Here is a 24567-nt window from a genome sequence, read left to right as displayed (position 1 = left end):
CCACCGTGCCTTCCCTTTGAAGCTCTACCCATAGGGATTCTGCCTCGTCCATAGCTCCATTAATATCATCCCTCATATTTACCTGTATACTGTTCTTAATATACAGACATACCCCTCCCCCTTTTTTACCCTCTCTATCCCTGCGATAAAGGGAATACCCCTGAATGGTCGCCATCCAGTCATGAGAGCTGTCGAACCAAGTCTCAGTTATCCCCACAAAATCTAAGTCCTCCTCAAACATCAGCAGCTCCAGCTCTCCCATCTTGTTGGCCAGGCTTCTGGCATTGGTATACAAGCCTCGTAATTTAGATTGGTTACATTTATCCTCATTTGATGTTTTTAGGCTGCTCTCTTGATTTTTCCCCGTACCCACCCTGGGTTTAGGAGCTCCGAACACCCTACCGCTAATGCCCCCATTTCTGCCCTCTGAATCTTGCTTTCCACTGGCTAATTCTACATCTGTACCCTCCCCCCCGCTCCTATCACACCTATATATGTCTAAGTGTAAAATACATATAAGGATGTGTGTATATATACCACTATACACAAGTTCAGATGTTTTGCCTGCCTCCAAAGAACCCAAAAAAATGCCCAAAAAAACGCTAGCGTCAAAAATAAAAACGCCCAGGTGTGTTGTTGCAGGCATTTTTTTGGGGTTTTTGGAGGCAGGCAAAACATCTGAACTTGTGTATAGTGGTATATATACACACATACTTATATGTATTTTACACTTAGACATATATAGGTGTTATAGGAGCGCAAGCATATATTTCTGCTACTATCACACCTTTATATGTCTAGGTGTATATATACATATAAGTATGGGTGTATATATACCCCTATACACAAGTTCAGATGTTTTGCCTGCCTCCAAAAACCCCAAAAAAATGCCTGCAACAACACACCTGGGCGGTTTTTTTTTTTTTGACGCTAGCGTTTTTTTGGGCATTTTTTTGGGTTCTTTGGGGGCAGGCAAAACATCTGAACTTCTGTATACGGGTATATATACACACATACTTATATGTATATATACACCTAGACATATATAGGTGTGATAGTAGCAGAAATATATGCTTGCGCTAATGAAATCATTTACACTAATATGGCTCCGCTCCTATAACACCTATATATGTCTAAGTGTAAAACACATATAAGTATCTGTGTATATATACCACTATACACAAGTTCAGATGTTTTGCCTGCCTCCAAAAACCCCCAAAAAATGCCTGCAAAAACACACCTGGGTGTTTTTTTTTGGCGCTAGCGTTTTTTTGGCCATTTTTTTGGGTTCTTTGGAGGCAGGCAAAACATCTGAACTTGTGTATACTGGTATATATACACACATCCTTATATGTATTTTACACTTAGACATACATAGGTGTTATAGGAGCGGAGCCATATTAGTGTAAATGATTTCATTAGCGCAAGCATATATTTCTGCTACTATCACACCTATATATGTCTAGGTGTATATATACATATAAATATGTGTGTATATATACCCGTATACACAAGTTCAGATGTTTTGCCTGCCTGAAAAGACCCCAAAAAATGCCCAAAAAAACGCCTGCTACTAAACCGGCAAGGTGTGAAAAGAGAGAAGCCACTAACCTGTTCTATAAGTGACAAAATACAAGCAATCTTTTTTTTATGGTTCTGGACATGCTACAGAGCTGAAACTTCACAGGTACACTTTTTAGACCCCCCAGATACTAAATCCAAAGAATTTTTTTTTTTTTAAATTTTTTTTTAATCTTTTCAATAATTGGCTCTATCAAAAATGACAATTTTTAAGAACTTTTTTTTGTGTGATTAATAGTCCCTGGGGTATGACCCAGTACCCTAGGCACTTTTTAGGGGCATTTATTGGGTTTTAGGGCTTCAAAATGGTGTTTTTTGATTACCGAAGTTCGGGTCCCATTGATTTCAATGGGGTTCTGAAATCCGGGTCGAACTTTCGGGAAGTTCGGATGTTCTGGCCGAACCGAACTTTTGAAAAGTTTGATCGTCTCTAGCTGTAAGCCATAATCATCAAAATTAAAAGAAAGAAATGCTAGATATATACCACTCTGTGTGTAATGAATCTATATTAAAATTGAGTTTCACTTTTTGAATCGGATTACTAAAATAAATTAACTTTTAAAATATTCTAATTTTTTGAGATGCACCTGTATGTATCCTAGGGTAAAAAGATGTGCAAGGCCCCCCAGACCATTTTTTATTATAGGTACTTAAATAGTGCTGACAATTTACGCAGCACTTTACATTTATATTATACATTCATATTAGTCACTGACATTAAGGAGCTTACAATCAAAGCCTTTCTAGGGTCACTAACTCACATTAAATAGCGCTGACAATTTACGCAGCACTTTACATTTATATTATACATTCACATTAGTCCCTGATATTAAGGAGCTTGCAATCTAAGCCTTTCTAGGGTCACTAACTCACACACACACACACACACACACACACACACATATATATATATATATATATATATATCTCTTAGGGCCAATTTAGACTGGAGTCATTTAACCTACCAGCGTGTCTTTGGAGAATGGGTGGAAACCGGAGTACCCAGAGGAAACCCACGCAGGAACATGCAAACTCCAGGAAGGTAGTGATGTGGTTGAGATTTGAACAGACAACCCTATTGCTGCAAGTGCTAGCCACTTAGCCACTGTGCTGCCCATTTTTATATTCAGCCGAAAAAAAAAATAAAGAAGCCTCAGTTTCTCTGCAGAGAATATGCAGTTTCACATAGCTTGCAGTGGAATCTGGCCATATTGCAAATACTTCTTTTTAGGCTGATATTACAATCATTTCTGTTGGCAACTTCCATCTCCTGTTTGATTACAGAGGAAGATACTGCTGCTAGGCACACAGACTTTTTAAATATGTCTCTAGTTAGGTATCTGTGAGAAACTTGAAAGGAAAAGAAAAGGAATTTTGAAGAAAGTTCTGTATCTTGGAGTACAGTACAGGACACAGGAATTGACTCATAGATCATAGGCTATATACCAGTACCTTTACATGATTGAATACTTGCAAAAGCTTTGCTTAAAGTGCTTTCCAGTGTATCGATATAACCCAGGCCACTCTGTGAGCCTCAAGTTTTTAAACAAGCAGTAGGGAGATCACAGAGAAAAGAGGGACCTATGTTCTGTTTTGTACTCCAAGATATGGAATTTACAGGTATGTCAATATTACTATTATCTAAACCGCACAGTAAAGGACACAGGTATTGATTCTTAGTCCATAGTACAGTCCCATTTATGCATTTGAAGGGTGGGCAAAATCTTTTTTTTTTTTCCTGTATGCCTATTGATATTGTTTTGGCTAACATGGGACAACAGATAGAACAGACAGTTGACAGCATAAGCACTCTGCATCCAAGGCACACAATGCGGAGGCCCAACAGCTACCTGGTGAAAAAAACAGTTATGAAAATATGAACAAGGAATCAGGTGGTAGCCATGCAACCTGGGGAAGAAAAAGATGCTTGATGCTGAAAAAGTCCAAGAGCCCTGTCACCTCTGGAAGAATGGGCTCAGGTAAGAAAGGAGAAACTCATTCTAAAGAGCAGAAGGCATTGCAAAGAGGCAAAATAACAGGAGAGAGGATTTCCATAGAGTGCCTTGTGGAAAAACAGAAAAGACATTCAGCTTCCAAGGAAAGATATGGCAGTCCTGACCCACCCCCTAGGTAATGCAAAAATTGTTTGCCATACCATCAAGGCAGGACACGGGGAGGGGTACTGACATGATATAAAGATTGCCAAGGAAGCAAGAAGACCTGGCTTCGCGGGTAATTTGTCCCCCTGTAGCAGAAAAAAAAGAAGGGCTCCCAAGAAGAAAAACAGGGGGAGCCAAGGCATAACTACAGCTGCCAGGGGACAATGAAAAGGGCAAAGTTCCATTCTTACTAAGGACCTTTTAAGGGGGTACACCCTAGTTGAGAGCTACCCTAAGTGATAGATTGCAGAGTATGGGAAAAGTGATCAGCATGCCCCAAGGAAAGAGAGGCACATAGTAGGGTGGAGGCAAAGAGCTGAAGTCTTGTAGAAAGAACAGGATCATTTTTGTTTTTTTAAGTTAGTTAAATGTTTTATTTTTTAATTTTCGCTGTGGATTTCTCCAGTCCACTTTGCCATAGTAAGGGCAACTGCCAGATTGGCAACAGGCTGCTGCACATGTGAGAGAAAAGAAGGATTTCTAAAGAGTCTCCCCAAATGCCTATCAACTAAATCCTTGACGGAGAGAATGCCCTCAGTACAAACAGTAGCTTGTTTGTAGCTACTAGCTTGTAGCTTGTCAATGCAAGAATGGCTGGGTCCACAGTGGGAACAGGTCATTTCTTTTTGAATTCCTCTTTCATAGGGTACAAACAACCTTTTAATAGAGTGAACAACCTCTCAGAGTTAGGCCAAACAACATGTAGACATTCTAGACATTGCCTTCCTTCTTGTGCCTGATGGAGTATGTGAATGTTGTGCATCTCTCCAGAGACTAATCAGTGAGTTCACAGAGGCCAGCACATGGCAAGAAGCCGAACGATTAACTTTCTGAAATTTCAATAGTGAAAAATCTTCAGCAGCACCTGCTAAAATATCAGCATCCCACTTGCCTCCTGAAAATGTAAGTGTAAGTGAGCCACGCAATTCAAGTTCTAATGATTGAATATAGTCAGAGGGAGCAGAGGCAAGGAAGTGTATATGGCTAATGACAACCACTGCTTCTAGAAGTGGGAATAGTCTTTGGAATAAATCATAGTTGCAGAGAATTCTGCTTTTGTCACACATGGGATCCCAAATCAGGGGGCTGGAATATTGTCAGTGAAAGAGCTCTGGAACAAGGCGAAAACTGAAAGGAGCCTAAGCGTTTCCTCAGGATCTACAGCAGAACTTTCACTACTTGTCTCATGTGCTTCAGCCCCTAAGCACCTGCAATTTGCCATTGTCAAGTAAGGATCTTCCCCTCCAGGGTACTCACAGAACAGAGGCAAACTGAGGGGGATTCAGCATGCCCGGTATGAATCTCAAACAACCCAGGCTAAGCACTGAGTTTCTTTGGCTGTGTCAGTGAGGTTATTAGGCAACAGGCGAGACAGAAAACGATCAGCTTGCATTGTTAATGGATGAATGATGTACGTAATTGTACAGTGAGGAGTCTTATAAGCACTACCTCACTAGCCAGAGGGGAGCTTCTGGTAGTGAGGTAGAAAAGAAGACCGCCAAATTGAATTATGTAAACTATAAGGTTGTACTGTAAACTGTGCTTTCAAAACTACTTGAGTGATTATTAGCACTGTGGTGTGCCTCGGAGGATAAAAGAATATCACTACAGGTCCAAGTAACAATCCAACAAGACATTTAAATTCAAGAACCGGTAGGTAAAGGTGTTTTGCCTTATTCATGTCACTGGTCCCCTCCTGGGTCTAGGCCTCGCTCATCACAGTAGGCATACCCCTGAAGGGGTCTTCAAGGACCTGGTGCCATAGGAATGAACCATGGTCCTGGATGTGGAGAGCACTCTGTGGCTAACTACAAGCATAGCACTAGGTGCCAAGGTAAGTACCTAACACAGGATCCAGTGCCAGAGCAAACATTACATGTTGGCCAATTGCCATGGGGTCTGGGTACATGGGTAACCAACCAGGAAACTACTAGTGAGCCAAAAAGGAAGGTGTTCATCACCTAAGGACATTAGCAAAAAAACGGGAGCCTCATGGTATGGATGGCATTATATGGACACACTGTGAGGCTTTCCCATTAAGGTTTTTGCATATAACCCAGGAATTAATTCCTGTATCCTATACTGTGTGGTTAAGATTGGAGACTTCTATATACAAAAAAAAAAGATACCTGTACTCTATACCACATCAGAGAATTAGTAGTGATATATAACAGATTGAAATGCTATATTGTGTTCACATAAAATCAACAATTTAAATTTAAAAGGCCACCAACCTGTAGCGCTGATAGTCATCTTCATCTTTCTCTTTGCTAACAAGTTCATTCGGACAAGCCTGATTACCAAGTAAGCTCAGGTACTCTAAGGTTGGGGCAGACGCAGCCAGTGAGTCCAGAAAATGGTCCAGCTCTGTCAGGTATCACAAGAAATGTTAAGGAATCTGCTGCAAAAAAATTATTTTTTACTAAACTGTCTACTATTCCTGACCTTGGACAGACCATCCCGCTGGAATAGCTCAATTTTATGATTGATGTAGTGGCAAGCACCAAAAGGCCATGCAGCCCTTGGGCTTAGGGTTGGGCACTAGGGAGACAAGTGGTCCTTCATTAATGAGGGAAGCTAAAGGATGGCATAGACAAGTCAAATTTGTGCCTTTTTCAACCAACTTTTAATTGCAGGAGCCTAACAGAATAAATCAATCAGCAATCAACAGCTTTGAAACATTGAAACAATCACATTTTTGGTGGTAGGTTGGCTTCAATTGTTTAACTCTTATGGCACTGAAGGCTGCTTGAAAGTAGGTAAATCAGCATAAAATTTTCTAGTGCATAAGAGCACACAAAAACCAAGACTTTTGGGTAGTAGAAACCATTCATTTTCTCCACTGAAAAAAGGAATGTTTGCTATTCATCTCAACAATTTTCTTGCATGTTAGAATATCTGCTTGTGTAGGAACCCCTACACGTGAAACAATTCTTGTAAGTGATACTTTAAATATTCACATCTTTTGCATTTATTAGCCAACATGGCTCGATATTTTCAAGTAATGCATCCATTTTGAATGCCGGCAATAACTGAGTTACTATATGTAGAGTTAACTCCAAATAGATAATAAGTATTTGTGTCATAAGTGCTTGTTATGACACAATTAACCACTTAATGTCTGCCTGCAGTAATATTACTGCGGCAGAGTGGCTCGTTATTGTCTGACGACGTAGTACTACGTCGTCAGACACTCCCCCTTCTCGGCGGCGCGTGCGTGCCGCCGGAGGCTCGCTCCCGCTGTTTTCAGTCACAGCGGGAGTCGGGCCAGGGGAGGAGCAGCGGCGATCGCCGCCGCTCTTCCCCGATCATCGGGGATCTAGTGTGGAGATCCACCTGCTTGTGTAAACACAAGCGGGCGGATCTCTGAAGTGACAGGCAGGGTCAGATTGCAGGGTTCAGCATAGCTGAACCCTAGATCTGTCCTTGTGTCACTCAGTCACCTCCCCCCACACACGTCAGTAAGCATCAGGCATACATTAACCCCTCCCTCTCCAATAAAATTAACCCCTTCCCTGCCAGTGTCATTTTTACAGTAACAGTGCATATATATAGCACTGATTACTGCAGTAATGTCACTGGTACCCCCAAAAGTGTCAAAAATGTCAGTCAAGGGTCCGATCTGTCCACCGCAATGTCGCAGTCCCGCAAAAAAAAATCACAGATCGCCGCCATTACGCGTTAAAAAAAAAACACCAACAATTACATAAATCTTTCCCTTAGTTAGTAAACGCAATAACTTTTGCGCAAACCAATCAAAATACACTTATTGTGATTTTTTTTACCAAACATAGGTAGCAGAAAACAAATTGGACAAAAATTAAAAAAAAATTGGTTTTTACATCTTTTTTGGGGGGAATTTCATATAAAAAAATGTTAAAAATATTGCTATTTTTTCAAAATAAACGCTCTTTTTTTGTTTATAGCGCAAAAAGTAAAAATCGCACAGGTGATCAAATACCACCAAAAGAAAGCTCTGTTTGTGGGAAAAAAAAGGACGTAAATTTCGTTTGGATACGGCGTCGCACGACCGCGCAATTGTCAGTTAAAGTTGCACAGCGCCGAATCGCAAAAAGTGGCCTGGACGTAAGACAGCAAAATCCTCCGGTGGTAAAGTGGATAAAATCTCTGCACCATAACAAAAACTTCACAATCCAAAAAAATCAGTGACCATTTAGGGGTTGTTCCCCTTGCTCTAAAAACAGAATAAACAATTATTTCATCATGTGTGCAATTCAAGCGGAATTGGGGAGAAACATTGCAGCATTTTTCCCAGCAAAATTTAATTCAACCCTGAATTTTTCATGTTTTTTTCATCTTCTATTTTTTTTCTTTTAAAGAACATCACTACTTAAATACAACCCCCCCCCCAAAGCACTGGATGCCCTTTGGACGTTCAGGCCTAATGTGACTACAGCAAGATATTTACATAAAATAAATAGGCATACCTGGAACAGACAAATGCGCAGGTTTATGAAGAAGGGAGAACATAAATACTGCCACACCAAGATTATCCTACAGGATTATTTTAACCAGGAAAATCCAAACTTTCTAATCAAATCTTTCCCAAAAGGGCTCAGGGTATGAGTAAAAAGTGATTATTTTTCACCATCCAGTTCTGCACACGATGCATGAGGAGTGGATCATGTAAGGTCCACAGCAACCTTCACTTTCTAGAATGATTATAGTTATCAAAATTCATGAATGAAAGGCCTGCCATTGTGAGAAGACTCTAAATAAAAAAAAAGCGCTACCGCCTTCTTCTGTGTTGTCATTTCCTTTTGATCAGATTTAAAAAAAAGGGACAAATGTAAACACATGTGACATTCAGCAAATATTCACTGCAGGTGAATCTTCCTGATGCAAGTGTTTAAAATGACAAAAAACGAATAGCCACCTGTGAATGTCACATTCACTGCTTTATAAAATATGCCCCAAATTATAAAATATGGAAAAAGTAATGGATTTTCAACCATTCAAGCAGTGTAACACACAACATCCAATTGTATTTTAGCAGTCTATAACAGCTACAGAAATGAAATCTGACTTTTATGTGGCTGTCATGTTACAGTACACCCTTTCCCTTATGTATAAGGTACAATCATTTGTTTATGATTGCCAATAACTTAATTTGTTCAGATTTTAAATGTTTAAGATCATATTAATAATAAAAGCATTTCTATGCTATATGTAGGGAAAAGTAAAGCCTGATCACAACAGGGAAAATTTGAATCTGATAAACAAAAGTTTCCTAAAACTTCCTAGCAGCTGTTCTCATATGCAGTCCATGATATACTGCATACTGTATTTTTACCACCAGAGGGCTCACACAAATATTTCAAATGTTTATTTCTTTATTGTGCCACTTTCTAAAGTCTCTTGATAGTTACTAAACTGTAAAAAAGTTCTTTGCTTCCATTAACAGATTTGTAACTTTAGTTTAAACATATTTGCAATACTTAGTTTGCCTTCAAAGATGTTTCTACTTTAACATTCCAATATCATTCCACTAGCTATGTAATGGTGTAAACTGCAAAACAGGTTTTCTAATGTTCAATTTACTTTTTTGAGTGATTTGTATTCAATATGTGTAAAAAACAAACATTGTATTTAAACTGACAGCTACAGTAGTTGCACATGAAAGTCAGTTATTTCAACCTAGGCTTGTATGGCTAATCCACTGTAGGATCTTGTAATATAAGCTGCTTTTAGGTGGTGTACTGCATGACTATTAAAACGGAGGTCTTGGCGGATCCTTATACATTCAAACCTGTCATTTCTTAGAAATCTGGCATGACTGTTATTCTTCCACCATGGAATAGGCAGAACCACCAGTATCCTGTTTCCACCTATCTCCTCCATCCCATCTTTACTGACAGGAACAGGTATGATTAAGGCCCTATAAAGGCTTTAAAGCTCAAATCCATCTAAAATATGTGCATATCATTTTGAATTTAAATGGGGGGACTTACAATGTTTGTCAGATTTTTATTTTCATCCTATTGGGGAGATTTAACACCACTTCCTGACGTGGGGACTACACAGCTATTGAGAAGAATATATCTAGTAAGGACACAGACAGACCAAAGACAAACCCTTTAGCCAGTGATGTCTGCAGGACCCCCTAAACATTGTTCTGTGTAAAGAAAAAAAAAAAGAAAAATAGGTAGATTGGAGGAGTGTCAATTGATATTTGGACAGCTTTATTTTTCACAGAATCTGAAATTTGGCTTTAAGGACATCATTTAAGAATTAGGTATGAGCAACTGTAGACCTAGGCTATACAACGATATTTCTAAAAGCCATCAATAAAGACTAGGAAGAAGACAGCACTGCCTATCAGAGTTTGCAACAGGTGTGACCAAACGCAGTGATTATGTCTTTATTAGACCACATGCCTTCGTCAACCCAATAGAAAGTAGAGTTGAAGATCTAGAACAAACTAGGAGAATGCTCCTGGACATAGATGAATAGTGATGAGAAAATCAACAGTGAACAACAAACATTTAAATCAGAACTTTTTGCTGTAGTGTTGGGTGCTTTCAGGAAATTTTAAAGAATGTTTGGCAGAAAATAAGACTTAAATCCTTATTTACAACAACCATTTGGCTTACTTAGACACAAATAATTCTTAGGACTCTGCAGCAATTCTCGTCCACAAGGCATATACGTAGAATTGGAGTATGCTGTCTACTATAAACCTGGTAAAAAACATGCCAAATTCAGGAGTTTATAAATCTTTCCATTTGAGAAAACATTGATAGGACTTTTGCAGGAAATGGAAATACCAGGAGAAAGAAAGTGGGTCTGCAAAGCTCTAATTCCCCAATTAGTAGAAAAGTCTAGCTAGTAACCGTACTAGATGAATCCATCACAGGAAAAGAAAATCTGTAAAGTGTTTACTTATTTGATGTTTTCAGTGCTTTTCAAGGAGACCAACCAGAATATTTCTTATAATATTACAATTGCTCTGAACTTACTAAGCAAAAGACAAAGAGTTTTGGGTATACACGATGTACAATGTAGTAAAGCTAGCAAATATCTGTTCATGAACTCTTCAAGTCTAACTGTTCACAAAGTCCATCAGCCATTGATATGCACTGATCTTCCAACTGATCAGAATGAAAGAAAAACAGTTTAGCCTTTGTGGATCTGCACTTATTAATGTTAAAAAAACAAAACAAAAAAGAAGCTGGTTAACAGAGCATGGGCCCTACTTTGATGTGTAAATTGTCCAAGATGTACCATCCTCTGAGCAGCAGCGTTTGCACGTTTTAGATTTAAACCTAGCTTGCTAGGGGAAAAGCAATAACAGAAATACCCTACATGTGTTTTGGATGTAGTCTGGCTATACAACAATACCATAAACAGTGTGACCAATTCATCACCTGTCTACCTATTCTTTGGTTTGACACATGTCACTGAGAGGTGATTTGTGTCCTCAAAGTCTTGAAATGGAAGGACAGAATTCCAAAGAACAATGGGCTGGGTTATAGAAATTTGTGTGCGATAGTCCTTTTGTTCTATACTCTACTTAACAAGATTTCTGGTAGTTCATATGCAGACATTCATGTCAACCATTTCATTGTATGAGGAAAGAGAGACAAATGTAAAGTATTTATGTAGCTAAAAAAAAACACAGCCATTTCTGAGTGCCCCCTTTGAAATTCTACATATTTTTCAAGTACAAACAAAAACTACAGAGTATAAGCCAAACATTATTTTTGTTTCATAAAAGAAAAAAATAGTTTTTCTAAAGACATTAATGAGAGAAGAGCAAGACACAAAGGATAATTTCACTTACAAAATATTCTATGGACATGTCATTTTTTTAAATAATGCTCACCTGGTCAAAAAATACACTGATTTATTACTGATCTTTTCTGTATGCCTATAATAGGCCTTAGCTATCAAGTTATGCCATGACCACAAGCCTGGGGCATATACTTGAATAAATGCATGAATAGGAAAAATAAATGGACAGACAGTCTGTCAGACACCATGCTATCTAATTGAAAATGACTGGGTCAGGCAAGGATATCCAGTGTCTGTAAGCACCTTTAGGTTTAATCAAGTTTGTAAACCATCAATACAATTTATTTCATAGGCTGAAGAAAACACTTTTTCAGGTTGGTAACTGTTGACTGCCCTTATTTGCATAACAGTAGGAATAAATATTTTAGGAATTTTGCATATTCCTAAACACCAGTGGGGTAAAAATGTGTCTTTGCACCCTATAGTTTGGCTTTTATTGGTTCTGGATGACCTCTCTGACTTTGGATGTCAGGTAAGCCTTATAGAGAGACTTGTAGAAGGTCTCCACGGACTCATATACAGCTTACTTTGAAAATGCATTTGCTGGATTGCCAGTTTTGAAAACGTACTAAGTTATGGTCGGGTATATTCTGCTTTATTGTTGTTTTTGTTCTTCAATTATTCATACACAGGATAATAGTAAAGATTTGGTAGGGTACATCATTAATCTTATCTAATAGTAGGTTAGTGTCAGATGTCTGTGATAGTGAACCCTTGTAGATCACCAATTCAGGGTTCCCCAGGGTGCGGAGCTAAGCTCCAGTCTGTTTCTTTACCAGGGCCCCTGATGGTAGGGATTGGACTTGCAGCAAGCTGGAACGAGATCACAGCCCCCAGATATGCCCAACTGACAATGTGGAGAGCACTCACAAACAGCAGGAGACAGAAGGAAATCCAGGAAACAACAGGCCAAGGTCAGGGCAAGTGGCAGGCAAGCACAGATGGCAGATGAAGCCGGGGTCAGTACATGGGAAGCCAGACACCGAATACACATAATACACTGAATACACATAATAGTAGGCAAACAGGAGCTCAGAGAACTAGGAAATTGGTGAGGCAACATGGGCTGCACTGAGCATGTGGAAGGAAAACTGGGAGGCAGGCCAGGAAGTGATGTAAAGGAATATCAGGCGATGCCCCTAGGTGAGCACAGAAGCCAAACAACACATGTGAAAGGAATCAGAGGACTAGGAGAAGCAATTAAGCAAAGAGGTAAGACTTAAACAGGCAGGAAAACTGCAGGCCAAGTCGTGATTGCACTATAGACTGTCAAGAGAACCTCCTTGACACAGCTATACAGTCCTGTTTTTGCACCACCATGGATTAATTGAAAACTGACTTTTGAATGTAATAATTTGGAGAGCCAAGTTTTACTTTTCACTACCATACTTACATTATTACATGGGAAGTGATTTACCAAAGTAATTTATGTAAAAAGGATATCTGATTCTTATTGGCAGTCAATGTGTGTAGGAATGGAAGTAAAGGGAAGCAAACATGATTTCCCAGCAGGTTGTTGTCCAGTATTAGCTCTTCCAGACAAATGAAACCCTCCAATCCATCCAAAGATCTGCATGAAGAGAACACAAAGAGGAAAGAACATGAAAAGCAGAGTCACAACAACTATACATAAACTTTGTGGTGCCTAATACTTGCTAGAGTGTTTCTCTTTATATGTATAAACAGATAAAAAAATTATTTATAATAAAATAAACACATTTCAGTGGCAATTTGGACCCCACTGGAGCATTTATATTTGCATATATGTTTTTTTTAGCTACACACAATAATATACCACTGAATATAATGCAAAGAGTTAAAGTATCCAAAGCCAAATGTTTTTTTTTTTTTTTCATTTTCAAATTTAGATGGAATAAAGCCCCGTACACATGGGCCAAATGTTGGGCACTATTGGCTGGTTCAATAGAAACCAGCCAACATTCAGCCCGTGTGTACTGCAGCTGGTCTGACAGAAGGCGGCTGTTCGGCCAGCTTCTGCCGAAGGGGCCTGACTGAAAAAAAGTCTGCTGACCGAAGCGTTCTGGTGGAACACAACAGAACAGCAGGGGGGTGGCTGTACTAACATTGGATTGTTAGTACAGCTGCTCCAACCTGAGCTGTCAGATTTTTTTTTTTTCAACCCTCTGGGTGTACTAAGCTTAAGGAATGGTTAAGAGCTCATGCTGATTATTTTTGTGTGCCACCAGTGTGCCTTTGGGAAGATGAGAGGAAATCTTTAATTTGGAAGAAGGGAGGAAGTATTAGTAGATTTTCACTGGGGAAATGGGGGAAATGAAAGGAAATTTCTCCAGAGTGAGGAACAGTGGCGGAACTACCAGGGTTGCCGAAGTCACACTTGCGACCAGGCCCCGGAGTTCCACCAGTGTGGGGGGGGGGGCCCAAACAATGTTGCCAGCTTCCCATTATGTTAGTGAAAGTTTGAGAAAACAGACTGATTCTCCCGTCTGTGATATAGGAGAATCAGTCTGTACAATTAGGGGTGGGTGGCTGCAGCTGAGCAGAGTGTCTCTGACATTCATCTCACACAGCCCATCGAGTTCACTCCTTCCTCTGATCAGTAGACAGGAGAGAGGCTTACAGCTGCCCCTCCTCCTCATCCCACCCCTGTTCCCCTGTGTCTGCCTGGCCCACCCACTCTTCTATCTCAGCGTATGTCTGTGCATGGCAGAGAGGGGGATGTGGGCGGGAAATAAGAAGAACAGCAGCTACACATTCCAAGCTTCATTAATGATATCCACTTCTAGCCTCAGCCCTTGAATGAGTGTGCACTGCATTTACACTTTGCATTACATATCACTGAACTGTCCCTATCTCCCTCCCTTGCCCCCCCCCCCCCCTTTCTTCCGAGCTCCATTGAGCACTTATGCAACCCATACATTGACTGCTTTTTTTATTTGTTTGATCAGTACACTGAAAAAAATACTATATATGATCCAATTCCCCCATCTAAACATTCCAGGTGGATAAGGGAAACCTCCCACTGTGGACCAGTGGCCAAACAACTAGGGTTGCAGCAGCAGCACATTAGGACCCGGTGCTGGTTCCGTTATGGGGCTAATGGGCGCATGCGCAGGAGATCCAGTACAATTAGTTGTAGACAGCTGAGCTTCCCGCAGGTCGCTTACTAGCGGTAGCACTACATAGCCTTCTCTGACATGCTGATCGGGATGCGATCCAGGTGAGGCTCCCAGGCAGATCTAATATTAAATATGATAGTGGTTTTATTAATCAGAGCCCCCACCTTACAGGCATGGAGCCCATATGGCTTCTGAAAATATGGTTAATATATACAGTATCTCACAAAAGTGATTACGCCCCTCACATGTTTGTAAATATTTGATTATAACTTTTCATGTGACAACACTGAAGAAATGACACTTTGCTACAATGTAAAGTAGTGAGTGTACAGCTTGTATAACAGTGTAAATTTGCTGTCCCCTCAAAATAACTCAACACACAGCCATTAATGTCTAAACCACTGGCAACAAAAGTGAGTACACCCCTAAGTGAAAATGTCCAAATTGGGCCCAAATTGTTAATATTTTGTGTGGCCACCATTATTTTCCAGCACTGCCTTAACCCTCTTTGGCATGAAGTTCATCAGAGCTTCACAGGTTGCCACTGGATTTCTCTTCAACTCCTCCATGATGACATCACAGAGCTGGTGAATGTTAGAGACTTTGCGCTCCTCCACCTTCCATTTGAGGATGCCCCACAGATGTTCAATAGGGTTTAGGTCTAGAGACATGCTTGGCCAGTCCATCACCTTTACCCTCAGCTTCTTTAGCAAGGCACCAGTCACCTTGGAGGTGTGTTTGCGGTCGTTATCATGTTGGAATACTGTCCTGCGGCCCAGGCCCTGTGAAGCTCTGGTGAACTCCATGCCCAGGAGAGTTAAGGTAGTGCAGGAAAATAATGGTGGCCACACAAAACATTGACACTTTGGGCTTAATTTGGACATTTTTACTTCAGTGTTGTCACATGAAAATATATAATAAAATATATACATAAATGTGATGGGTGTACTCACTTTTGTGAGGTACGGTGTGTGATTGTACTCTTGATTCTTATAAATACTGTGTTTATTAGATCCTACTGGGAGCGTCACCTGGATCACACTGCGATCGCCATGCAATGAAGGCTGCAGAAAGCTATGCAGCGTTACCGCTGTTAGGTGACTTGGGGAGGGGCTCGTCTTTCTACAACCAATAGTGCCAGTCCTCGCCCACATGCACTCATCAGACCCATATTGTAACCAGCACTGGGTCCTCATAGACTGCCACCGCTGCCATGGGGACAGAGACGCCAGACCAGTACTGTCAATAGGAGGGTCATGACATCAAGAAGAGGCCTCTAGACTCCCATGGTGGCAGAATGGCAGGGCCTGGTCACAAGTGTGACCATTACAACCCTGGTAGTTCTTACACTGCATTGGATACTTATACAGTGCGTTGGTCCCTGGTGTGCTTGTGACATATCTGCCACCGTGGGGTGGGCCCAAGATGGTAGGAAGGAGGTCCACTGCAGAACAGATGTAAGGGTGCTGCTGCCAAACTATAAAAAAGGGCCCTGCAACAGGAGTAAAGGGCCCCGGGATCAGTAGGAAGGGCCATAGGACCAGAGAAAAGGGCCCCGGACCAATGAAATGAAGGGAAGTTTAGGGGGGCCTCCAAGGTTTCTTGCACCAGGGCCCTGAAGGTTCTAGTTACACCTCTGGTGAGGAAAGTCCTCACTTAAAAAAATGGCACTGGAAAAGTTATTGCTGGGCTGGTGACAATTCAAAATTGTGTATTTTCCTTAAAGGTTTGTCATAGTGATCATTTTGAAACAGAAAGAATGGATCTCTCCAGCAAGGACAGACAGCTATCAATAATGAAAACAAATTCTAACCTTTCCCCACTTCAATCAAAACTTAAGAAAAAACTGGCTTTCAATATACTTTACTATAACTTTTTTTAAATTCCATTTCAGCTTGTGTATTTGTTTAGTACTCACTGGATAACATCTTGCAGTGGTAAATATACTGTATGTTACTGTTGCATAAGTGCAATTACAGCAAATAACTTCTGCCAATTTAAAAAAATATATATTAAAATAAATATTAGTGCTGCCCACCTGCCCATTATAAAGGAAGAAAATACAACACATACCACCTATACATTCCCAAACCATTGTAATTGGTTTTCTAGGCCTCATTTTGTGTAAAGATAATATATTAACCAACTGTTTTATCATGATCTGTTGCTTTAAAACTATTGTGCAATGGGCTGTTAACCAAGCCGTGGCACAGTGGTGTAGTGGTTAGCACTTTCACCAAGCATCAAGAAGGTCGCTGGTTCGAATCCCAACCACGACACTACCTGCCTGGAGTTTGCATGTTCTCCCTGTGCCTGCGTGGGTTTCCTCCGGGTACTCCGGTTTCCTCCCACACAGCAAAGACATGCTGGTAGGTTAATTGGATCCTGTATAAAAAAAAATGGCCCTACTGTGTATGTATGTGAGTTAGGGACCTTAGATTGTAAGCTCCTTGAGGGCAGGGACTGATGTGAATGTGCAATGTATATGTAAAGCGCTGCGTAAATTGACAGCGCTATACAAGTACCTGAAATAAATAAATATTAAACAACTGTTTTATCATGAGCTGTTGCTATAGAACTCTTGTGCAATGGGCTGTTAACCAAGACCCAACCCTGCTCTCCAGCACACTGCACAACATTACAGTGGGTACGGAAAGTATTCAGACCCCCTTAAATGTTTCACTCTTTGTTATATTGCAGCCATTTGCTAAAATCATTTAGGTTCATTCTTCTTCCTCATGAATGTACACATTGCACCCCATACTGACAGAAAAACACAGAATTGTTGACATTGTTGCAGATTTATTAAAAAAGAAAAACTGAAATATCACATGGTCCTAATTATTCAGACCCTTTGCTGTGACACTCATATATTTAACTCAGGTGCTTTCCATTTCTTCTGATCATCCTTGAGATGGTTCTACACCTTCATTTGAGTCCAGCTGTGTTTGATTATACTGATTGGACTTGATTAGGAAAGCCACACACCTGTCTATATAAGACCTTCCAGATCACAATGCATGTCAGAGCAAATGAGAATCATGAGGTCAAAGGAACTGCCTGAAGAGCTCAGAGACAGAATTGTGGCAAGGCACAGATCTGGCCAAGGTTACAAAAATATTTCTGCTGCACTTAAGGTTCCTAAGAGCACAGTGGCCTCCTAATCCTCAAATTGAAGACGTTTGGGACGACCAGAACCCTTCCTAGAGCTGGCCGTCCGGCCAAACTGAGCTATCGGGGGAGAAGAGCCTTGGTGAGAGAGGTAAAGAAGAACCCAAAGATCACTGTGGCTGAGCTCCAGAGATGCAGTCAGGAGATGGGAGAAAGTTGTAGAAAGTCAACCATCACTGCAGCCCTCCACCAGTCAGGGCTTTATGGCAGAGTGGCCCGACGGAAGCCTCTCCTCAGTGTAAGACACATGAAAGCCTGCATGGAGTTTGCTAAAAAACACCTGAAGGACTCCAAGATGGTGAGAAATAAGATTCTCTGGTCTGATGAGACCAAAATAGAACTTTTTGGCCTTAATTCTAAGCGGTATGTGTGGAGAAAACCAGGCACTGCTCATCACCTGTCCAATACAGTCCCAACAGTGAAGCATGGTGGTGGCAGCATCATGCTGTGGGGTTGTTTTTCAGCTGCAGGGACAGGATGACTGGTTGCAATCGAGGGAAAGATGAATGCGGCCAAGTACAGGGATATCCTGGACAAAAACCTTCTCCAGAGTGCTCTGGACCTCAGACTGGGCCGAAGGTTTACCTTCCAACAAGACAATGACCGTAAGCACACAGCTAAAATAACGAAGGAGTGGCTTCACAACAACTCCGTGACTGTTCTTGAATAGCCCAGCCAGAGCCCTGACTTAAACCCAATTGAGCATCTCTGGAGAGACCTAAAAATGGCTGTCCACCAACGTTTACCATCCAACCTGACAGAACTGGAGAGGATTTGCAAGGAGGAATGGCAGAGGATCCCCAAATCCAGGTGTGAAAGACTTGTTGCATCTTTCCCAAAAAGACTCCTGGCTGTATTAGATCAAAAGGGGGCTTCTACTAAATACTGAGCAAAGGGTCTGAATACTTAGGACCATGTGATATTTAATTTTTTCTTTTTTAATAAATCTGCAACAATGTCAACAATTCTGTGTTTTTCTGTCAGTATGGGGTGCTATGTGTACATTCATGAGGAAGAAGAATGAACTTAAATGATTTTAGCAAATGGCTGCAATATAACAAAGAGCGAAAAATTTAAGGGGGTCTGAATACTTTTCGTACCCACTGTATTTAATTGCTTTGCAAAACCCAGCAGTGGCCAGTCAAACCAGATGTCTCACATGTGTTACATATATAAGTGTTGTCAATAACAGCAGAGTTGGAAGGGAGACATACTTAGCTGCCTACTACCCCACTTACAGTAACAGGACAACAGGCAGCAATTGATTTTTTTTCAGGATCTACAGATCTGTTGGGGTTAAATTAATAGCCAATTTGTATTCTGCCTACATGTGGTAGGAGATGAGACTTGGGGAAGGCATAATACCCACAGATGAGGTTTTCAAGGCTCAACTGTTTGGGATGCAGGAACCCATGAACAGAAAAGATAGTTACAACACAGTTTTTGTGTTTTGTTTTTTCAGATCAAATTTTAAAACAAGATTTTTTCTTTTGACGTAATGATTTTACAAAAATAAAGCTGATCATTGTAAACACCCCTGTAAGTCCCGGTTCACACTACCGCGACTTGTCAGACGACTTGTCAGCCTGACATGTCGCGGTCCATTCTGTGCTACGGGAACGTTATAATAGGAGCGACTCAAGTTGCTCCGACTTAGAAAATAGTTCCTGTACTACTTCGGGGCGACTTCAGAGAGACTTGCATTGACTTCAATTATGTGAAGTCCGTGCAAGTCGCGCCGAAGTCGTGACCTGTGAAGTGCACGCGACTTCACAGGTCACCTCCGAAGTCGTGCCGCGGTAGTGTGAACGGACACCAAGTGGTAAATTAGTTCTCTCAACACTCTAACTGCAACATTTGACGGAGAGCTTGTTCTGTTGAAAAACAGCAGACTTGCTGGCAGAATCCCCACGTGAAAATAAAGGAAAGAAAGATTAAAAAAGAAAATGATTGCAGCCATTATATCTAAGAATCAATAAGATGCAATATAATAAAGGTTTACTTTCAGGTGTAATACTGCTTTAAGATACTTATAATTGTGTAACATTTGTTCTATACACCACAAAATGCTGAAAAGTAGCAAGGTTGTGAAGGGCCTGAATTTGCAAAATTGGCTCATGTACTGGAAATGTACTCCCAAATCCAGCAAGGGTTAGGATGCCTGCCTTGAAGTATACCAGGAGTTATACTACTACTTGCTTGGCACAATGCTGACCTTAAACCTAATAAGTTGGACTAAAGCGCTAAATGAATTGTAAGCTATTTCAGCATGAAACAATAAATAGTAAAATTAAATAGAAAAAAAAAAAAAAAACAATTCAGTGCACAACTTATGTGCACCGTAGATCAAAATCAAACACTTTTGAAAAGCAGGAAATATTCTAGGTTACATTTAATGTCTATGAAATTTAAACAGCATGGTGAACACTATAAGGTGCTAGAAAAGGATAACCAACAATGTCCCAAAATCTTGTGAGATGTATTTGTCAATGTCTGGCATCTCCAAGCACCTAGTCTTTTGTAGACCCAACCTCCATTCCCAAGATAAATAAGGCTGTCACAGTTCACCTTCAATCCCTGGGCACAAATTTAAGATGTCATCCATCATTCACGCCTGAGTAAATACCAACCACCCCTCTCTGCCTACTCCCCTGCAACATCAATAAATACAGTGTAGGATTGGAGGGTATAATTTTGAGCTTAACTCATTCATAGTTTAGCAGAACTTATTGGCTGTGAATATTTCTTTTCCATCTATGCCTGTCCAGTTTCTCTCTTTTTTATGCCTCTTTTATATTTGAACACTTCATAAGACTCTTAGATTGTAAGCTCTAACAAGCAGGGCCCTCCGATTCCTCCTGTATTAAAGTGTATTGTATTTGTACTGTCTACCATCAAGTTGTAAAGTGCTGCGTAAACTGTCGGCGCTATATAAATCCTATATAATAATAATAAGACCCTTTGTTCAAAAAAGTGCATCATGCCCAGTTATTAACACATATTTGTGTACTATAAAGGCATAACAAAAATCTGCAATGACAGTTTACATTTCAAAGGAAAAATCTAGGACAGCCAGTTTGATATCTATAGTATAAAAAAAATACAAAGCAACCTGATAACTTTAACTACAAACCATAATACCCATTACAGTGGTAACCAGTCAGGTAAATAGGAGTTTAATGCTTGCTCTTGTGGAGGACCTTATTTATCACAATGACAGCCGGAATATGGCTTGTTGCTGTGAACACAGTTAACCACTTGCCGACCGCCGCACGACTATTTCCTGCGGCGGTCAGCCCCTCACAGGCTAGCGACGTAGTACTGGTCTAGGGAGCGAGCACGCGCCCCCGGAGGCGCGCTCCCGCTCCGGAGTGGTCACGGACCCCCCCGCGCGTGTGACCGGCGGACCCAATCGTCCGCCGGTCACTCGCGATCGTCGGAGGAGAGGGAGAAAGGCAGGCGGCTAATGTAAACAAGCCGCCTGTCATTCTCCCCGGTGTATGAATGGTGATCATACGGTTCTACTATGTAGAACCGTTGATCACTCTTCATAAATCTCAAGCCACTGCCAATCACAGTTATAATCATGCCCCTAGGGACACACATAGCCCCTCCCTCTCAAAAAAAGTTAACCCCTTCACTGCCAGTGTAATTTTACAGTAACAGTGCATATGTATAGCACTGATTACTGTAGAAATGTCACTGGTAGCCCCAAAAGTGTCAAAGACGTCAGTCAAGGGTCCAATCTGTCCGCCGCAATGTCGCAGTACCGCAAAAAAAAAAAAATCGCAGATCGCCCCCATTACGTGTTAAAAAAAACAACAAAAATTACAAAAATCTTTCCCTTTGTTAGTAAACGCGATAACTTTTGCGTAAACCAATCAAAATACGCTTTTTGCGATTTTTTTTACCAAACATATGTAGCTTAAAACAAATTGGCCGAAAATTTAAAAAAAATTTGATTTTTACATTTTTTTGGGGGGGAATTTCATATAAAAAAATTTGAAAAATATTGTTATTTTTGCAAAATTTATGCTTTTTTTGTTTATAGCGCATGATCAAAAAACCGCACAGGTGATCAAATACCACCAAAAGAAAGCTCTGTTTGTGGGAAAAAAAGGACGTCAAATTTGTTTAGGTACAGCGTCGCACGACCACGCAATTGTCCGTTAAAGTCACGCAGTGCCGAATTGCAAAATAGGCCCTGGTCAGGAAGGGGGTAAAATCTTCCGGGGCTTAAGTGGTTAAATTATTTTTTTAAACAATTTCACAGCATGGTGGCTTAGTGGTTAGCAATTCTGCCTTGCAGCACCAGGGTCTTTGGTTCAAATTCTAACCAGGACACGACCTACATGGAGTTTGCATGTTCTCCATGTGCTTGTGTGGGTTTCCTTTGGGTACTCTAGATTCTTCCCACACTTCAAAGAAAAAGAAGTGCTGGTAGGTAAATTGGTTCCTGTGTAAATTTGTCCTAGTATGTATGTTTGGTAGGGACCTTGGATTCTAAGCTCCCTAATGGGGAGGAACTGATGTGACTGTACAATATGTAAAGCATTGCATAAATTGTTGGTGCTTTAAAAATGCCTAAATAAATAGGGTCTAGTGTGAGGCTCAAAAAGAAAAATGCAAAGTTTGTTCCAAGCATGACATAAAGAACTTTACAAAATGTATTTTAATTTCCACAGTTAGGGCTGTTTAATGAAGCAATGCAAAGGAAAGAGAAGATGTGCAAGTGCGCAACACAGCTATAGATTAGATTTCACTTAACTTGAGTCAAATCAGTGAAAGCATAATTCATATTGGTTGTGAGTTGTGACATGTAAATGCACGTTGTGCTATACTTTTGGCTGTGCCTGGCAATATCATTACACAACAGGTTTAATAGAGAGCTGGTATTAGGGTGCTGCTTACAGTATCTCACAAAAGTGAGCGCACCTCTCACATTTATGTAAATATTTTAAATATATCCTTTCATGTGACAACACTGAAGAAATGACACTTTGCTACAATATTGTATAACAGTACATTTGCTGTCCCCCCAAAATAACTCAACACACAGCAATTAATGTCTAAACTGCTGGCAACAAAAGTGAGTACACCCCAAAGTGACAATGTCCAAACTGGGCACAAAGTGTCAATATTTTGTGTGGCCACCATTATTTTTCAGCACTGCCTTAACCCTCTTGGGCATGGAGTTCACCAGAGCTTCACAGGTTGCCACTGGAGTCCTCTTCCAGTCCTCCATGATGACATCACAGAGCTGGTGGATGTTAGAGACCTTGCGCTCCTCCACCTTCCGTTTGAGGATGCCCCACAGATGCTCAATAGGGTTTAGGTCTGGAGACATGATTGGCCAGTCCATCACCTTTACCCTCAGCTTCTGTAGCAAGGCAGTAGTCGTCTTGGAGGTGTGTTTGGGGTCGTTATCCTGTTGTAATACTGCCCTGTGGCCCAGTCTCTGGAGGGAGGGGATCATGCTCTGCTCTGCATGTTGGCGTTCATGGTTCCCTCAATGAACTGTAGCTCCTCAGTGGTGGCAGCACTCATGTAGCCCCAATCCATGACGCTTCCACCACCATGCTTGACTGTAGGCAAGACACACTTGTTTTTGTACTCTTCACCTGGTTGCCTCCACAAATGCTTGACACCATCTGAACCAAATAGGTTTCTCTTGGTCTCATCAGACCACAGGACATGGTTCCAGTAATCCATGTCCTTAGTCTGCTTGTCTTCAGCAAACTGTTTGCGGACTTTCTTGTGCATCATCTTTAGAAGAGGCTTCCTTCTGGGATAACAGCCATGCAGACCAATTTGATGCAGTATGTGGTGTATGGTCTGAGCACTGACAGGCTGACCCCAGCTGACCCCCCACCCCTTCAACCTCTGCAGCAATGCTCGCAACACTCATATGTCTATTTCCCAAATACAACCTCTGGATATGACGCTGAGCACGTGCACTCAACTTCTTTGGTTGACCATGGCAAGGCCTGTTTTGAGTGGAACCTGTTCTGTTAAACCGCTGTATGGTCCTGGCCACCGTGCTGCATCTCAGTTTGAGGGTCTTGCCAATCTTCTAATATAGCCTAGGCTATCTTTATGTAGAGCAACAATTCTTTTTTTTCAGATCCTCAGAGAGTTCTTTGCCATGAGGTGCCATGTTGATCTTGACATCTGAGACCTTGTAACACTAACAAGTCCCATGACACCGGGGAGGGAAAATGGCTAATTGGGCCCAATTTGGACATGTTCACTTAGGGATGTACTCCCTTTTGTTGCCAGCGGTTTAGACATTATTGGCTGTGTGTTGAGTTTTTTTGAGGGGACAGCAAATGTACACTGTTATACAAGCTGTACACTCACTACTTTACATTGTAGCAAAGTTTCATTTCTTCATTGTTGCCACATGAAAAGATATAATAAAGTACTTACAAAAATGTGAGGGGGTATACTCACTTTTGTGAGATACTGTCCATCTCCAAATGGAACAAAGATGGCTGTCCTATGATATGCATAGGCATCTTAAGTTTGCCACACACAGCTTGACGTTTAAGTCATGAGTGGCACTGCCAGCACCACCCAGCTAGACAAAAAGCAAATTTAACCACTTTAGCTCCAGAAGATTTACCCCCCTTCAAGACCAAGTCATTATTTGCGATACAGTACTATTTTATTTTAGCTGAAAATTTGGCAGTTGTGCGATGCTGTACCCAAATAAAATTGATGTCCATTTTTTCCCCACAAAT

At 40.9% G+C, this 24567-nt stretch overlaps 1 protein-coding gene across 1 annotated transcript in view; it reads right to left on the bottom strand.

Moving 5' to 3' along the window:
* The window catches only part of LRMDA (leucine rich melanocyte differentiation associated), a 1170541-nt gene that overhangs the window by 460783 nt on the left and 685191 nt on the right, over positions 1 to 24567 (bottom strand). Inside the window, 2 exon segments of the mRNA XM_082268110.1 lie at positions 5975 to 6105; positions 12993 to 13125. Of these exon segments, the coding sequence (XP_082124236.1) occupies positions 5975 to 6105; positions 12993 to 13125 (264 nt within the window).

Source organism: Pelophylax lessonae (genome assembly GCF_965119305.1).
Source record: "Pelophylax lessonae genome assembly, chromosome: 9".
Taxonomy (NCBI): Eukaryota; Metazoa; Chordata; class Amphibia; order Anura; family Ranidae; genus Pelophylax; species Pelophylax lessonae.
Note: the sequence above shows the minus strand (reverse complement) of the source record. Positions and strands in the feature narration are given on the sequence as shown.